Source organism: Daucus carota, chromosome 1 (genome assembly GCF_001625215.2).
Source record: "Daucus carota subsp. sativus chromosome 1, DH1 v3.0, whole genome shotgun sequence".
Taxonomy (NCBI): domain Eukaryota; kingdom Viridiplantae; phylum Streptophyta; class Magnoliopsida; order Apiales; family Apiaceae; genus Daucus; species Daucus carota.
In genome coordinates, this window is record NC_030381.2 from 2,789,391 (window position 1) to 2,808,948 (window position 19,558).

Sequence of the window (19,558 nt, forward strand, 5' to 3'; positions counted from 1 at the left end):
GTTTTAGTTTCTGGGTATTCTAGTTTGTGTTCCAGTTATGTTTATTCAGAGGAAACTTTGAGCAGAATCTTTTATTCAGAGAAAACTAGATAATAAAACTTTTAGCGGAATCTAAATTTATTTAACAAATAAAATTGATAATAAAAATAATAAAAAAAATGAATTTAATCATAAAACTAAAAAAATACTAAATTTATATTAAGTTATAGGTGAAACACTTAGTAGAATCTTAAAATTATTATTGTGACCCTTAGTGAAATATCAATATTACATTATATTGGCCTTCTATTAAATTATATTATTTTAAAAGTTGTTAATAAGACTTTAAGAGTTGTATTCATAACAAACTATATGTCTTGTCGAAAAAATAAATTAATCTTTCACTAATTTGGAATATCAAAAAATTATAATACATCTTGTTTATTAAGTAGTAAAAAATAAATTAAAACATTAAACAGAAAGCATTTAGTATCATAAATGCTTAATATTAAATTTAGTGATTCGATATTAAAACACTTAATCGAATCTTACTTTTAAATAAATGATATATTCAATTTTAATATTTTTTAAAGTATCTTATAATTAATAACACCATACAATATTCTCTTAGAATATATATACGAGATTCTCTAAGATATTTTATTATTTTTAATAACAAAATTTGTGCCATGCAAAATTGTTTTAAAATTTGAGATTTTTCTTGTATAAATCAATATAAAAGAATCCCAATACAAAATTATAATAATATCTAAAGGAACACTTTAAGAAACCTCCTCCGTCCAAAAATCATAAATAAAAATAAATGCTAAAATATTTAATTTAGTACTTTGACATTAAAACACTTAATCGAATCTTAAAAATCTAATCATTAACAGGACCGTACAAGATTTTTTTCGAATATATGTACGAGATTCTCTAAGATATTTTATTATTTTTAATAGTAAATATTTGTGTCATGCAAGATTCTTTTAAAATATTTGTTTTAAAAGATTTGTTTTACCAAGATTCTCTTAAGTACTTTAATATAAATATAAATAATAAAATATTTGTTTTACCGAGATTCTCCTAAATACTTTAATATAAATATAATAAAATATTTGTTTTACCAAGATTTTCCTAAGTGATAGTAAATATTTGTTTTACCAAGATTCTCCTAAATAATAAAATATTTGTTTTACCAAGATTCTCCTAAGTACTTTAGTATAAATTTAATAAAATATTCGTTTTACCAAGATTCTCCTAAGTGATATTAAATATTTTTTATATCAAGATTCTCCTAAGTACTTTAGTATTAAGATTCTATTAATCATTTTACTAATGATGTTAAAATATTAAGATTCTATTAACCATTTTTCTAATGATGTTAAAATGTCAAAATCTTATTTTTATTATTCAATAGTAAATAATTGATTAAAACATTAAATACAAAGCATTTAGTATCATATATGCTTAATATTTAATTTAGTACTTTGATATTAAAACACTTAATCGAATCTTAAAAATCTAATCATTAACGGGACCGTACAAGATTTTTTTAGAATATATGTACGAGATTCTCTAAGATATTTTATTATTTTACCAGGATTCTCTTAAGTACTTTAGTATAAATTTAAATAATAAAATATTTGTTTTACCAAGATTCGCCTAAGTGATAGTAAATATTTGTTTTACCAAGATTCTCCTAAGTGATATTAAATATTTGTTATATCAAGATTCTCCTAAGTACTTTAGTATTAAGATTTTATTAACCATTTTACTAATGATGTTAAAATATTAAGATTCTATTAACTATTTTTCTAATGATGTTAACATGTCAAAATCTTATTTTTTTTTATTCAGTAGTAGATAATTGATTAAAACATTAAATAGAAAGCATTTAGTATCATAAATGCATAATATTTAATTTAGTACTTTGATATTAAAACACTTAATCGAATCTTAAAAATCTAATCATTAACTGGACCGTACAAGATTTTTTTGGAATATATGTACGAGATTCTCGAAGATATTTTATTATTTTTAATCGTAAATATTTGTGTCATGCAAGATTCTTTTAAAATATTTGTTTTACCAAGATTCTCCTAAGTACTTTAGTATAAATTTAAATAATAAAATATTTGTTTTAACAAGATTCTCCTAAATACTTTAATATAAATATAATAAAATATTTGTTTTACCAAGATTCTCCTAAGTGATAGTAAATATTTGCTTTACCAAGATTCTCCTAAATAATAAAATATTTGTTTTACCAAGATTCTCCTAAGTACTTTAGTATAAATTTAATAAAATATTTGTTTTACCAAGATTCTCTTAAGTGATATTAAATATTTTTTATATCAAGATTCTCCTAAGTACTTTATTATAAATTTAAATATATTTATATTATAATTTAAATATGGATAAATAATTTTTATTCATTATTAACTGGTATTGTATAAAAGTTCTAATTAGCATTATTTATTTGGCCGGAATCTTTGTTTCTATTAAATTCTTTTACGCTATATATATGAGATTCTCTAAGATATTAAGCAGATTCTTTTCAGCACCATAACTATTAAGCACAATACAAAATTTTACTATTCTTAAAAATCTTTTAAAATTCTCCTATTCCTTTTGCTATTCTACTAAATAAAACGTCGAGAATACTAACCTTGATTGAGATCAATATCTTCGTCTGCCAAGCCTGAAGAAGATGTTAAGCTTGTAACTGAATTTAATATATAGAATGTGGAACGTACTGTTCATATTATATCTATGTCTGATTGAAGATAGAAATATTTAACAAAAATAAAAATCTCTCTAAATATGGAATATATCTTTGATTGAATTTATGTAAATGTATGCCTAAACTGACCCTTATTAATTAGATATAATTGCTTTTTTCAAAAAATACTGATTAGATCATGATTATAAAATCAACGGTGATTAGATGGGTTTCTCAGTTTTCTTGATAAGCTGGGTTTTCTTAGGATCTTCCTCCTATATATATATATATATATATATATATATATATATATATATATATATATATATATATATATATATATATATATATATATATATATATATATATATATATATATATATATATATATATATATTACGAAGGTCAGTGAGGGCAAGTATCCGCCCTAGAATACCTCCCCGTCTATGATAATAGCAAACATAAATAACTTTTTATAAGAGCAAATTGAATTATTTATCACCGATAAATTTACTATTAATATTTAAAAATTTAAAGACACGAGTCTTGTAAAATATCAACTAAAATATACTCTGATTATTCTTGAAATGTGTTTGACACTATATTTTAAAATTTCATTAAATATAATTTTATAAATTATAAGATACATTATTGAAATTAAAATTTATATTTTTTTTGTGTGAAAAGTTCAGAAATTTATAAAAATATATTATATATTATATACTTATATATAATAAGTGTAAGGGAGATAATTTGGTCGCATGGTCACATTGTCCAAAAGCTTATCATCCGTTGGATCGTATATTGAACAAATAAGCACCGTTAGATTAGAACAAAATTAACTTCTAATTCTACAAGGCAACTGATATCTACTTGCATGTTTATAATTCTTTTTCTGAATTTAAAACAAATTCTGTCTTTCACATGTTTATGACTTTTTTAATCCAAAATACATATATTCTACCAGTTTTAATTGTAGAATCATAAATCGCACCGTCATAAAATTATTCTTATCTAATATATTTTAAAATTAATAAGCCGGATATTTTAATCCAAAATAAATATTTCTTACCAGTTTTAATTGTAGAATCATATAAATCGCACTGTCACAAAATTATTTTTATCAAATATATTTTAAGATTAGTAAGCCAAATTTAAATCATATTATAATAATTCTAATATAAAATACATTTATAAATATAATCTAATGGAAGTTGACGTCACATATTCTACTCAATATATATTAAAATTTGATAATTTTTTTTAAATAATTTGGCATGATACATAAGAGAAAAGGAATGGCTTGATTACAATAATTTATTTGAAGCCATTAATGGTTGTGACATGTATTTTATACTGCATCGCCACTTTCGGATGATCCAACGTGTGATCAGTTTTTTTTTTTTACAGAAACAAGTCTGAAAAGTATAACCTATATATTTTTACAATAATTCTGACTTACAAACAAATCATAATTTCAAATTTTATTTAATTGAAATTTTTTATTTTTTATTTATAAATTAAATCCTTTCACACTATTTACAATATAATTAAAAAGCTTATAAATAATTAAAAAGCTCCCGTGCCTTACACGGGCTATAAGCTAGTATACTTTAAGATATGTATCAGACATTCCGACCATGTAAAGAATTGAGAAAAATTATAAAGAAACGAAGAGACCGTGAAAATAAAATGGACACCCAACGTGATTTCAACACTGGGCTTTAAAATACTAAAACTCCAAGCCCAAGATAAAACAACAATCAGCCCAACTAAAACACCAACAGACCAGCCCTACTTATTTATCTACCTTAAACATTACACAACACAAACTCACTTGTGTTCCTCAAACCCTAAAGCACAAGCCGCCGTTTGCAACAACAGCAGAACACAACAACATGGTAGCCTTCTTCACACACTCAATTCTACCTAGTCCATCATCTTGTATCTATATCAATCTATATGTATCTACATGTTTGGTTATACTTACATTTGTGTGTAATAAGTGCAGACGTTCAAGCGTAGGAATGGTGGTCGGAACAAGCACGGCCGTGGCCACGTCAATCCCATTCGCTGCTCTAACTGCGGCAAATGCTGCCCTAAGGTTTGTCTCAATAATCTAGCCATACCCACTTGAAGATTATATATATATATTTTGAAATTATTGAGATAAAAGATAATGATGAAGATCTGAAAATTTGGTAATGTTTGATTGTGTAATATGCTCAATTGGGTCATTTATATGTTGTTTGTGAATAGATGTTTGGGTGGTTGTCGATAAATCGGTGGTTTAGTTTTTCTTAGTTTTTCGGCTGATGTTAATTTTTTTTATTGTTTAGTTGTTATGGTATTAGTGGGATTTTAGGTGATTTGGTGATTTTGAAAATGGCATAGAAGATTAGAGTTTATGGTGGAAGATGATAATTTAAGTTGGTGATTAGTGATTTGAGTAATCTGGGAATATATTTTTCATTGGGGTGGTAAGGTGATGATGGTTTGATGAAGATTATCTTGTTTTGGTCTGTGTTCTTACATATTCGTTAAATTTAGTTGTCGTTATGGAATTGCACGTTCATGGGTTATAAATTTCTGTTATGTTAACGTACTTCTTATCAGTATGACTAAACTGAGCTGGGATATTATATCTGTTTGTTTTGTCAAATGAGAATAGAGTACGGTGGAAGTTAATTGTGTGATATCTGATGACTGCTTAAAAAAATTGGGAAAATTGTTGCTTGAGCACTATGTAATATATTGGGATATTAATTTGATAATGATATTAGTGGGATTTACATGCTTTGCTTATTTGAAAATGTCGAAAATTAATAGTTTACGGTGGAAAATAAAATTTTAAGTTGGTGATTAGTGATTAGAATAATCTGGGAATTTTGTTTCTTGCGGAGGTAATGTTATGAATTTATGATAGTTTGGTGAAGATATTGGGATTATTTTGTGTAGGTCTTTTCCTTACCTTTCCATTGAACTTCTAGAGTTCTAGTGATGGTTGTGGTATTGCATGTATTTTGTTTTGTTTGTAAATTATGTTTGTTATCTTCACATACTTCTTTATCAGTATTAGTAATCAAAATTAAGATATGTTGTGTGTTCTGTCAAGTAGGAACTGCGTATGGTGCAAATTAACTTGGTGATAACTGATTAGAACGATCTTAGAAAACTGTTGATTGAGCACTATGTAATGTATTGTGATGATAATTTGATGATGACATATTGCTTATAATATCTAGATATGTTTTCTCACTTTTTTGTCAATATTAGTTGAAGTTATGGAATTGGGAATGCCTTCATTTATTCTGTTTATAATCTGTTTTTTTAATCCTCACTTTCACGAACCTCTTTATCAGTATTAGATATCTGTTGGTGTGCTTGTGACTACAAGTTCTATGAAGATGCTGTTTTTTTTTCAATATCACATGCTCTCAATCAGTCCATTCAATATTTGTAACATTACGCTTATCTAAATAGGACAAGGCAATTAAGAGGTTTCTTGTGAGGAACATAGTGGAGCAAGCTGCTGTCAGGGATGTGCAAGAGGCCTGTGCTTTTGAGAGTAAGTTTTTGTAAATCTCGTTTTCACCCTTTCTCTGTGCTTGTCGTACTATTTCAACTGTTCTGAAACAAAATTTCATTTTGATGATGTTGCTTTGCTCTAATTGTTTTCCAGCCTATACACTTCCCAAGCTGTATCTGAAGATGCAGTACTGTGTTTCATGCGCAATCCACTCCAAAGTGGTCAGGGTCCGTTCCCGTACTGATAGGAGGAACCGTGAGCCTCCAAAGAGATTTACTCGCCCAAGAGTAAGATATTTTATTAGGACTCTAATCACCTTCAACTGTTTACATACCCGACTTGTTATGGTCTACATTTGTGGATGGTGCGAGGACCTGATAATGGTGTATAATAGGTTAATGATGTACATTTCTTTTATGTTTCAGGATGATCTTCCAAAGCCCGGACAGGCACCAAGGGCCCCTGGAGCACCCGCCCCACCTAGAGTTTAAATCATCTCCTACAAGCTTTTCCAAGAGTTTTTATCTCTTGGAATTCACTTTGCTGAATCTCTACTGTCTTTCCTATGTCAAATTCTAGACCTTTTGAAATTTTATTATAATTTGGCTGTCATACTGGCGTATTTGAAAACATGGACTTCTGATTACTGAATTATATTTTTGTCAATGTCAGCGACAATTTTGTGCATGCATAAAATTCATTATTTGTTTTTTTTTTTTTTTTTGTTGTCTAGAAATCTTCTGCTTGGTTAGACGAGCATACTCTCTTTACTATGACTATGGGCTACCATCCTCTGCTCCCTTTATGGTGAGATTGTATCAGTATACTTCGTGATACTACCATCCTGCTGGATGCTATCAGTATACTTCGTGATACTACCATCCTGCTGGATGCCAAAAGCCTTCTTAATTCATTCAGATCTCAGAATAGCAAATGAATCAGTAGGGGTGATCGCGGTCCAGTTTGATTCGGATTAGAGGTAGAATTGGAACCAAACCATACATTAGCGGTTTTTTAAAATCTCAAATCAACCCGTGATCTACAAACCAATTAACTCGGACCAGACGGTGTGGTTTTTGATGGTTCGGTTAAGCGGATTGAACGGTTTATGACTAAGGCTTATAATCAAAGACGAGGATTTATGAATAATACTAGAAAATAAAGTATCATTTTGTCTCCATTTACACAATTTCACGTAGTTAAATTAAAATATAAATTTTAGTCTAAAAAAATGCATAAACTTGAATCGAAGTCGTAGATTACTGAATTGATATGTAGTTGGTATTGATAATATAAGTAATTAAACAACAACTTAGCAAATATAAACTAAAAAAATGAATATATATATATATATATATATATATATATATATATATATATATATATATATATATATATATATATATATATATAGGTTGCACTCCACACAGAACACTTTAACAAAAGAACAACACAGAACACTGTCATAACACTTCATTTTTCACAAATAATTATTTGTTAAAGTTATAACTACATAGCTAAACACTAATTAAACTTAATATATTAAATCTAACATCCAAACTCATCCAAATTATTGATATGAAATATTATAGATTCCAGAACAGAATCCAGAATAGAATCATATAAATATATTTTTTGCATGATTATTTTACATAGAATCATGTTATTTTTAATAAATATTTATTATTAAACATGGTAGATACTATTATCATTCATAATAAAACGTTATTCAGCTTAAAATTTGAATTTAATTCAAGTTTTAGATGAGATTCTATATTTGATTCTAAAGTGTTCTGTGTTGTTCTTTTTTTAACAGTGTTCTGTTTTGAGCAATGGCATATATATATATATCTATACTTACTATACTATTAAAGCCGAAACATTAAAAGTTTGGTCGGTCGGTCGGTACTTGGGCCAAAATACGGGCCTATCTATATAACCAATTATTCTGGGCCTATTTATATAAATAATTATTCTTTTTAATTTGGGCCAAAGTACGGGTCTATCTATATAACCAATTAATAATAATCCTTTTAAAACTGAAACATTGGGCCTATCTATATAACCAATTATTCTGGGTCTATCTATCTAACCAATTATTCTTTTTAATTTGAGCCATAGTACGGGCCTATCTATATAACCAGATAATCCTTTTAATTGAAATATATTACTTTTTTATATTTTTGACTAAAAAACTCAATCTTCTAAAATAACATTGAGAAACATGGTAATTACTTTTTTAACTAAAATATATTATCTTTTTATAAATTTTCCAACTAAAAAATTAATCTTTTACAATTAATACGGACATGGGCGACATATTTATACGTAAAGATGTGTGCCAAAAGTCTAAAAGTCAAATAATGAAAAATAGAGGGAGTATTATTATATTGGTCGGGCGGGCGGTACTTGGGCCGAAGTACGGGCCTATCTATATATATAACCAATTATTCTTTTTAACTAAAATAAATTATCTTTTATATATTTTTTAGATAAAAAAAACTCAATCTTCTAAAATAATATCGAGCAACATAGTAATTGTCTTTTTAATCAAAACGCTTTATCTTTTTTAGATTTTCTAACTAAAAAAACCGAGTTTTTACAATTAACACGGGCGCCATATATATAAAAATATAATATCATTAAATATAATTATTAATAAATAACATGTGATATTATTCAACCAAAATACATTAATAACATTATTTTTAAATACTCTAATGATCTCATATTAAAAGAAATATTACAAATCTGTCATATACTATATATTATTACACTATTAAAGCCAAAAATAAAAATACATTTGGTTGGTCAGTTAGTTGAGTTTGGTGAATCGTTTGGTATTCGACCCACGGAGCTCTTGAATTTATAACATGTTATAGTATATTTTTTATTATCAATTAAACCAAAACATTAAATTTAGGTTAGTATGATGGGGAGATATTTGGTTTCATGCGTATGTTTTATACCATATTATTAATTATTAATAACGAAATATCAAAGGTTGATTGGTTAGTTTATATCTGAGTTTATAGGCCACCTTAAATTATAACATGTAAAAGAAAATATTTTAACATTCTCATTAAAATATATATGTTCGACCTAATTTTCAATTAGCCATTTGACGGACTTAACTATGAAGAATTTATCCAACTGTTAAGTAAAAAATTTATTAAACCATGTTATTCTATCATAATTATATTTTTACAATAAAATTAGATAACTTTAAAATATATATAATAAAATAACAAATATGTTAACCGCCCGTGCATTGCACGGGTCATAAGCTAGTATATATATATATATATATATATATATATATATATATATATATATATATATATATATATATATATATATATAATATTGTGTATATATAAATACGTGGTTCGATTTTATAACGGGTTGGTTTAATATAAAACCGAAACCAACCCACAAACCACGGTTTTTTAAATTAGTCGAACTGAAACCGTAAACCTCATTTAGGTTTTGGTTTGGATCGGATTCATATTGGATTGGTTTATGCAGATTTTGCGGTTTAAACCAGACCGTGATCACCCCTATGAATTAGTGTGTACTCGTGCAAGGTGAAATTTTGTGGCTTGTGAACACTGGTGGCTTAGACTGCGTTTGAGAACATGTATTTTATTTCAAATTCTCACTTTATACCTGTATTTGAATGTCGTAGATTTCAAATGAAATTCAAATTCAAAATTTTTTGTGTATCTGAACATGTTATTTGATCAAATCCAAGATTTAAAATGAAATTTAAATTTCTAAACATGCTATTTGTTAATTTGTTTTTTTATGATATATTATACATGTGAACTATACAAATACAACCATTACAAACACTAATTACACATGTATTCTCACGTCGAAAATAAATTTGACTAATATATTTGTTATCTTTCCATGCTCCTTGAGGAATGATGCAACTTTGTCATGCTTTTATCAACATCTTGGATTCTATAGTTCGTAAGAGATTTAATGTTTACAACAAAACACCTCAATTATTGTGTAAAAACTGAAAAAATAATTATAGTTCACTCTAATATCGTAAAACCATCGAATATTACAATATGATTCAATAAGATAAAATTTATAATATAGTTGAACAAAATGAAATTGAGATAAAAGCGTACATATTCCAAATTCATACTCAACTCATTTGTTAAAGTATCATGAACCCTAAATGATAATTTTTTTTTACTTTCGATTTCTCGTTCAATTCCTAGATATGAACATATAAAATAAATTTTAATTCGAGTGAAAGCATAAATAATTTTGTAATAATGAATAATTAATTTCAGAACTCGACTATTTCGAGTATTTTATATATTCGATATCACTAAAGCAAAATGTTTTACAAGTTCAACAAGTTCTATATAATGTCCAATTTAATTGAATATTTTGGATCAATTCTTTATAATATCCAATTTAATCGAAACTCCGCGATTTAAAACAAGGATCTTAAATTTTTAAAGAACTTCTGAGGGCCTATTGGAGCTCAAATTTTTGTTTTGCTCTTTAAATTTGAAGTTAAAAACTTGTTAGAGGGCTCATTCGATATGCTCCAAATACAATTACCTGTATACCTGATCTATGCAGAGTAGGGCTGAGCAAAAAACCGATTTGTAATCGAAACCGGGAAAAATCGGAGAAAACCGATCCGAATGTAACCGATCCGAAACCGAAAAATTAAAAACCGATCCGATTTAAATGGTTTGGTTCCGGTTATAACTCCCAACCGAACCGATAAAACCGAACCGAACCGATTATTAAAATAATAATTAAATAATAAATATATAATCTAGTCATATAAAAAAATCAATAATAATTATTTTACACAAATATGGCTCCCGCATAATATGAGACATGTGTACTAATAGCTACACAGTTAATTTACAAACATTTAGGTTCTAGGAGGGGGATTCAACGAAGAGGGTATTTCTGTGCAGATTACTCATAAGTGGGCTTGAGAATATATACTGGTAGCTGTTTTTACAGTAGTTCCCAGATTTGTAGTACCATGAACACCAGAGCCAATATAATGGCTCGAGTTATGGAATGAAAGATTACCAGACCTGTGCTTGTTTATAGATTTTTCTGAAGCAAAAGACATGTTTGGAGAATATGAAAGATCAAATGTTAATTAAATGTCAACAATAATAAATCAACCAAAATTAACATTGAACGACTGAGACTATAACTAAGAACATGTACCAATGGAATAATTGCTTAAGCTTATGCGGAGAAGAGGCTATCATGGAATAATTGCTTAAGCTTATGCGGAGAAGAGGCCATCATGCTCGTCTCATGCATCATCTCAGCAAAATCATTTAAGAATCAATAAACATTAATACTTGATATATTATGTCTAGATTACGCGCATCAATTTGACTTATTTATATATTGTTTTTAATTTTTATATTTGTCGGTTTTATAACCGAAACCGAGCCGATTATAACCGAACCGATCCGAACCGGGGTTTTTTAAACCGAATCCGAACCGGCGGTTACGGTTTTCAATTCTAAAAACCGAAGATATACGATTGCGGTTCCGGTTTTATCCCAAAACCGAGCCGAACCGGCCTATGCTCTACCCTAATGCAGAGTAGGTGCTCTATTTAGCAATACAGGATGCTCGTGCATAACTTTCCCAAATATTTCCCACACAATTGGTTTTTTCCCCAAATTTTACTCTTAGCAACTCCTATGTTCGAAGCAAGCCGTTGTCTAATTAGACTGTGAATTACAAATGCCTAAAAAAGTTCTATCGCTATTTCGCGGGGCAACCCGCATTGATATAATGAATGCTAAATGACTTGTAAGATCGTTTTCTAAAATTTGGGGAACCTATAAAATACTCTAAAACTGGTGATTAACGTAAGCTCTGGTTCTATTTTGTTTTCGGACTAGAAAGGTGGGTGTTAATGAATTAAAAGAATTTGACTGAAGATGGCCATAATTTGCAGTAGAGGTGCAACAACACACCTCAATTATTGTGTAAAAATTGAAAAAACGAATATAGTTCACTCTAATATCATAAAATCATCGAATATATATAATTGAATTAATTGAATAAGATATAATTTATAATATAGTCGAACAAAATGAACTTGAAAAAAGCATATATATTCCAAATCCATACTCATTTCATTTGTTAAAGTATCATGAACCCTAAATGATAAACCTTTTTTACTTTCGATTTCTCTTTCAATTCTTAGATATGAACATATAAAATAAATTTTAATATGAGTGGAAACATAAATATTTTTGTAAAAATAAATAATTAATTTGAAACAAATTTTCAGAAATAAATGCACGAGTTGGTCTAGGGCATCGACGAAAACTCACCAGAAAATGCAAAGGATGAGAACAGCAATGTCCACTCACATACTCACTCTCACCCTCCTCAAAACCCCTATTTACAAACCCAAATCCCCCCCTTTCCTCCAAAACCCTAACCCTAACCACCCAATACGACGCCGCTTCAGCCTCTCCGCTTCCGCCGCAACACCGCCACCAATCACCGCCACTCCAAATGTCGAAATTGACCCCCGCTACTTATCGTGTTGTATGCCTGATAAGCGCCTCAACGTCGCCGTCCTCGTCAGCGGCGGCGTTGATAGCAGCGTGGCTCTGCGGCTTTTACACGCCGCCGGGCATTCGTGCACCGCGTTTTATCTGAAAATCTGGTTTCAGGTATATATAAAACGCTCAGGACTCGATAATTTTATTTATTCATCGAGATTAAAAATATACTATTTTTATTCTAATTGGTTAGTAATTTATCGAGGTTGTATTGTTTAACTAGTTTATGTATGACTTGTAGTTCATTGTAATTGGGGAGGTTTAGTGCTAAAGATTCTGGCGTTTTTGTTTGTTTGTTATAATTGAGCTTCTTCGTGCTAAAGATTCAAGTTTTTTTTTTGTTTCGGTAATTGTATTGGATATGTGTGTATATATTATATAGAGATGCAATCGATTGATAGTGGAGCCTGGAGTGTTGTGAGGTCTGAGGGACTTTTGTTCGGTATTTGGATTGGTATTTAACATTTTGCGATATTTGTTTTTGTTCTTTTACAGGAGGATTATGAGAACTTCTGGTCTGAATGTCCGTGGGAAGATGATCTTAAGTATGCTAAGGCAGTTTGTAATCAGGTGCCTTTCTTTTCTCTATCGACAATTGCATGAAATTGTGAATAAAATGAAAATTTTGGTTGGGGGTACGAGACAATTTATGTTTTTTCTTTCGAAATGGATCTGATAATCATTAGTTTGTTATAATACTGTGTTGTACAAGTGGGAAGCCTTAGTTTCGACTGCATATTCTTTATGGAAATATTTTTTATTTCGTTTTTGACTAGTTTGAATATGTTGCTTAACCTTTTCATTTGTGCAAGGCAGAGGAGTGGAATTTTTAGTAATTGTGATTAATGTTTTTTTCAGGTTGACATACCCCTGGAAGTAGTGCATTTGACAGATGAGTACTGGAGTAATGTGGTAAGAATCACATGATTTTTTGGTCTATTAAAAGCTTCAGTTGCCTTGTTATTTCTCTAAGTATAAATACTCTACTGTATATCGTGGCACGAGCTTGGCCTCGTATTTCTTGATGATTTTAAGTCTGATTGTCAGGGCGAAAGGGAGCAGGGGCTTAGTGTTTGTTTGACCTAATACAATTTAGAATATAAATTTTTTGATAGGACAATATATGTAAAGGTCAATTTTGTAAAGATTGTTTAACTAAAACTTACTAGTCCATGTCCAGGTATCATATATTATTGAAGAGTATCGATGCGGCCGAACTCCTAATCCAGACGTTCTCTGCAATACAAGAATAAAGTTTGGTATGTTTTTTTGGTCTATAATGATCTTTTCTAATATTGGGCCTCTTACCTATTATTTATTCACCTGTTTAGGTGCCTTTATGGATGCCATTAGTAGTATGGGATTTGACTTTGTTGCTTCCGGACATTATGCAAAAGTCATTCATGAATTCACGGAGCAATCAAGTGGGCCTTCTGTCCTACAACTCTCAGAAGATATGGTATATCTGAACATTTGTCTATATGAGAAGTAATTTTTGGTAGCTATAAATTATTTTGGAGTTTTTGGTGGTAGTTATACGTGGTGTATGTTTTTTGGTCATATCAAAATTTTGGATGGATGTCATGAACATCTATCAGGATGCATTATTTGTTCCTTGTAGATGCATAAGATCTTGTAAATAGGCATTTGATCCTAGTTGACAGATGAAGTGCTCATATACCTTTTTTTGGTGGCATGAGTTACATAAATTCTTGCATTTTCTGTAACAAATAGCTTTTACAAGATCGGACGGCCAGTTTTAGTGCTTTATAATAAATCGTTATGGCATGCACATTAGATGTTCTTAGGATTTTTTATTTTTTTTGTAATATTTGTCGATCTGTTTTGTAGCCTTATCTCTGAATCTTTTCATTTTCAGGTCAAGGATCAAACTTACTTTCTTTCGCATCTTTCTCAATCCCAGCTTAGAAGATTGATCTTTCCTCTCGGTTGTATTCCTAAGGTTAGGTGAGGTTAATATTGTCCTCGTTTTTTGAAATTTTTTAACCGTCAAAGGAATGCTCAATTTTCATTGGTCAAATGCTTGAGAATCTGTAGTAACTCATTGTTTATTAATGTTGGAGCGTGTGCAGTTTTTGCAATCGGACCAATGATATCTCATGAGTGTTCTTAGTTCTTCCTAATCCTTCGAGGCTTCAAGTGTTCTGTTCTTATAATTTTTTTGTGTATAATTAAATTAACTTGAAATAAATAGACGGACCAATATTTGCAGGACTAGCCCCTCATTCCTATAGCTACAACTTCGTATCTTAGAGTACATTTTAATTATTTTCTGGCTCTGTTTTGCAGGATGTAGTTCGTGAAATTGCTAAGAGTTTTGATTTGCCAAACAAGGATAGAAAGGATTCACAAGGAATATGCTTCCTTGGTAAGGTATGTCTTGAACAACTACCATGACAAATCTCTAAATAGTTTTAAAAATAATAATTACTTTTTGATATTTTCTGCTGTATTGGGAAATATAATTCTGGCAATGGGTCAGATAAAATGCTCTCTCTCTTTATTTCCATGTATATGTCAGGGTAAGACATTATTATTGAACTGATCTACAAATTGCTTATAGAAACAAAAAAAGAAATTGGCAAGGTACTGAAAAGTTGTAAGAGGGGATCTTGGAGATACGGCTAATTATCTGAGGAAAAACATATTTTTAACTGTATTATTATATACAAAATCTGTTTTTTTAGAAGATAAACTATCAGTTATAATGTGAATGCGGTTGGCTTTATTTTTCAGATAAAGTTCAGTGAATTTGTGGCGAGACACATCGGGGAGAGAGAGGGTGTAATATTGGAAGCTGAGACAGGAGACTTTTTGGGTAAACACAGGGGATTCTGGTTCTACACAATTGGTCAACGTCAAGGCTTACGGCTTCCTGGGGGACCTTGGTAAACCATTTATTTAATTATTACTTGTCAAATTAGTTGACTGGCTCTGTTAAATTTTTGGCATGTTCAGGTTTTAATCTCCCGTATTCCATATTTTGGAGTAATAAAAAAAGTTAATTGCATTTCGCACTCCTACACTTACACTTGGGACCAAAAACACTTTAGTATGCAAACTTTCGGAAATTGCATATCGCAACCCACTGGTATTTTGTACCCTTCATTCTGCACCCTTTCCGGCAAAACATAACGGTTTTGTTAAAAAAGTGAGGGCAATTGAGGCATTAAAAAAAATAAAGTACAAACCACTATTAGTGGGTTAATTAGACAGTTAATGAAGTAACTCTTGATGGAAAGGGTGTAGAATGCCGCGCACAAAATGCTAGTGGGTTGCGAAATGCAATTCCCAAACGTTTGCATGCTAAAGTGTTTTTGGGCCCAAGTGTAGGGGGTACAAAATGCAATTAACTCTAATAAAACAATATATTGGTGAAAATTTAAAAATGTAATGCATCGTTCTTGTCAATATGAGTATGAAATCTTCTTACTTCGTGTAATAAAAAACTTCTGTACTCTTATCAGGCAACTGGGTTTCCAAGTTTCCCTTGTTAAAAAGAAGAAAATACCATTTCAATTCCTTGATATGTACAATGATAAAATTAATAGATAAAAAGCTTTTGATAAGATGAATACCTTATTGGTAATACTACATAATAAATTGTAAAACCTGCAAAGGGAATTGTAATTTTTGGTATCCTATGCAGGTATGTCGTAGAGAAAGACACCAAAAATAATGTGGTCTTCGTGTCAAGGAGCTACTATTCAGTTGATAAAAGAAGGCGATCTTTTCGTGTGGGATCCTTCAAATGGCTTTCTGGGAAGCATCCAAATGAGATCGGCCATCTGCAGTGCAAGGTATAAAAAATTATGTTTAAAAATTTGTACTTCTATGCCTCTGCTAGACAACCATAGGCATGTTCTATTGATCAAGCAAATAATAGTAAGGAGCTAGTGAAAGAAGCTTAACTAATTCAATAATCTTTTTTTTCGTTTTATAAGATAAGGCCTACGGTATGCAGCATTTAATGAAAGTCTAGTTGCACTGTGAAAGGTCTGTAGCAATCACTGGCAGCCATTGTATAAACCAGTTGATACGAACATATCTCTTGATTTTATGTGTTTTTTTACAGTAAGGTTTGGAATGGGATCAGTTTAAATATCTTTGAATGCAAGTGATAAAGATATTGCCTGTCACTTAGTACGTGGAGGAGTCTCGTACTTATTTGCCTTACTGCACTAAAAAATGTAATCGATTTTTAATATAATTCAAGTTTGCTAGTTAATTCTTAGTTGCAGACCAGCAAGCCTTTGGATTTAATTTGTCTGGTACATTACCCTTACAGTAGTTTCATCTGCAGAGCATAAATCTCTGCTGTTCTCCTTATTATCTACAGTCCTTATTCTAAGTACCTTTTTAGGTTCGACATGGCCCTGGTTTTTACGATTGCAGCTTGACGATGGAACCTGGAGAGAATAGTCATGATAAAGTAGCGGTTGTACAGTTATCTGAAGATGATCAAGGTATTGCCGCTGGGCAGTTTGCAGCCTTCTACAGCGGAAGGACTTGTCTTGGGTCTGGCGTGATTTTAGAATCCTGGGACGATTCTGGGTTTCCCATATGTTCTAGGGCACGTGAAACTGCTGGAATGGAAGATAAGTCAAAGCTCGGGAAACCAGTAAAAATTAAATTTATACCTGGTCTTCCAAACTCTGATACTACTGAAGATGCAAGACTGGCCCAGCTTGAGGTGGATAATTCTAAATCTGCTATTAGGGCTACTAGAAGGCGGGCATCACATCAGAAAACCATTTTAACTGCCCCGCATAATTGGCTGCGACGGTTTACGAAGAAGTGGATGAGGATCTTTCAGTAATTCCCCAATTCCAGGAATAGTTAGAAACAAGTCAGACTACACATTGCTCAGACATACACGAAGCAGAATTTTATGTTATTTGGCGGGAAAATAGCATGCAGAGTCTATTTTGCTGGAGAACAGCTGCTTTAGGGGATTATTTCCAGTCACATGAAGGTGAGTCATAGTTAAGCAGCCAGAAAAATAAAATGAAATGAGAAAGAGTAGCTATGTTTAAAACGTAATATTGATGGAGATCAAGTAGACGGGAGTGATTTAAATTTGTATAGAGATGTGTATCAGTATATGTTGGTCACTCGGAAGTTCACTGCATGTTTGATCAATTTACATCATATTATCAGTTCACAAATGTGTGTTTCAAATCCAATATTGAATGTTAAACTAATTTTTTGGTTAATCTTTCTTTATTCACGCTGTAATATCTTTTTCTAAAGCTGCTTCAGATAATGATAGCCGCACCGAGCTTCTCCACGACCTCATCCTTATTACAGCCCTGAATCCTGATCAACAAGTTTCTCCTCCAACATGACTAGCTGTAAGCCTGTAACTCACTAACTCTATCGCTGATCATGCTGGAGAATGTCTTTATTCGCCTTTTTTGATGCAGCAAAGACGCCTTGAGTTGAGTTCAAGGGTTTGTTTGTGAAGGGTTTTATAGAGAACTTGTTCTGGATGTGGCCGGGGGTTCCGGAGCCTCGGGCGGTGTGAAATTCGTTTCCGTTCATGGTGGAACCAAAAGGTTCAAAACCTTAATTTTTGGAGATTGGGAGATTGTGTGAAATAGTGGGAGTTCAGAATTTGAATAGGTGGAGGGGGGAATTGAGAAGACTACGGTTTTATATAGAAATCTTCATTTTGTACTTTTTATTTTTTGATAAATAAATCGGCGATTTATAAATTTCTTTTGTCACTCTTTTTTACAATAAATCGGCGATTTATAATTTTGGGAGAAACTTATATGCCCATCACCCACATCATCTATAAGCAAAAAAATCTGTTCCATTATGATGTGTTACTTTTACCGTGCAATAAATAACTAAATTATTAATATATTTAAATAAAGGAATAGTAAGGATAATTGTTTAACAGAGATCAGTAACAAAAGAAACTGCTAAGATGACTTAACTATATTGAATATTTTTAATATTTAATTTTTAGTAACAACATAGGCGAGCTAATTCAGCCATATTTGTCCATGTAAGATCAAATTTGTAACATACAATTTACTAATATATGATGTAGTATAATATAATAGAAAAAGGTATATCAGATTAATTTGATATAAATAGTGTGCATATATCAGGTTAAACGACAAGGTGTATTTGCTTTTGAATGTATCTAGATTATCGTTTCATGAGAAACTTAAGAAATCAAGGAGACAAAACTATATACATCTGTCGTAGAATTGTGTTATCAGGAAGTTTTATATGCCATCAGGGCCGTGCCTGAGATTTATTGTGCCCTGTGCAAAATGTAAAAAGTGTGCCCTGCTCTAATAGTCTAAAAATATAAGTACATGAAAGAATAAAAATTGACACAAAACTGTAAAAATCATATCACAATTAAAGTGCATAATATATTTTTTTCATATTACAAAAATTAACTGAAAATTGTTGAGAAATAAAAAGAGTACATAGATAATATAAAATTATCTGAAAATTGTTCTTCTAGCATTTTTTGAAGCAAAATCACTAATAATATTTTTATAATCTAGTTTCTCTAGCAAACTATTTTCTATGGATAACGGTGCTAATCCATTCAATCTCTCCTGCGACATTGTTGACCTCAAGTATGATTTCAACAACTTTAACAATTTTAATTTATATTAGAGGTATACTTGTTTTAAAATTATATAAACCCATTATTCAATGCATTTTATATTTAAATTA

At 30.2% G+C, this 19,558-nt stretch overlaps 2 protein-coding genes across 6 annotated transcripts; both read left to right on the forward strand.

Annotated features, from left to right (window-relative positions):
• Window positions 1–4,471: 4,471 nt before the first annotated feature.
• Window positions 4,472–6,920, forward strand: LOC108192518 (small ribosomal subunit protein eS26y). Its single transcript, XM_017373183.2, has 5 exons — window positions 4,472–4,605; window positions 4,716–4,808; window positions 6,188–6,272; window positions 6,387–6,520; window positions 6,659–6,920. The coding sequence occupies exons 1-5, from the start codon at window positions 4,603–4,605 to the stop codon at window positions 6,722–6,724; spliced, it is 381 nt and encodes a 126-aa protein (XP_017228672.1). The 5' UTR covers window positions 4,472–4,602; the 3' UTR covers window positions 6,725–6,920.
• Window positions 6,921–12,567: 5,647 nt separating this feature from the next.
• LOC108205443 (uncharacterized) lies at window positions 12,568–18,583 on the forward strand. 5 transcript variants are annotated; one of them, XR_010290225.1, is made up of 12 exons: window positions 12,568–12,940; window positions 13,325–13,399; window positions 13,688–13,741; window positions 14,010–14,088; window positions 14,161–14,288; window positions 14,709–14,792; window positions 15,140–15,223; window positions 15,587–15,738; window positions 16,500–16,650; window positions 17,214–17,825; window positions 18,104–18,204; window positions 18,277–18,582. XR_010290225.1 is itself a non-coding variant. In XM_017375403.2 (10 exons), the coding sequence occupies exons 1-10, from the start codon at window positions 12,599–12,601 to the stop codon at window positions 17,667–17,669; spliced, it is 1,605 nt and encodes a 534-aa protein (XP_017230892.1). In that variant the 5' UTR covers window positions 12,568–12,598; the 3' UTR covers window positions 17,670–18,080. The 5 variants fall into 5 exon arrangements, 1 of the variants encoding a protein (XP_017230892.1); XR_001803982.2 differs by having other exon boundaries at window positions 18,113–18,204; window positions 18,277–18,581; XR_001803981.2 differs by having other exon boundaries at window positions 18,104–18,583.
• The last annotated feature ends 975 nt before the right edge of the window (window positions 18,584–19,558 follow it).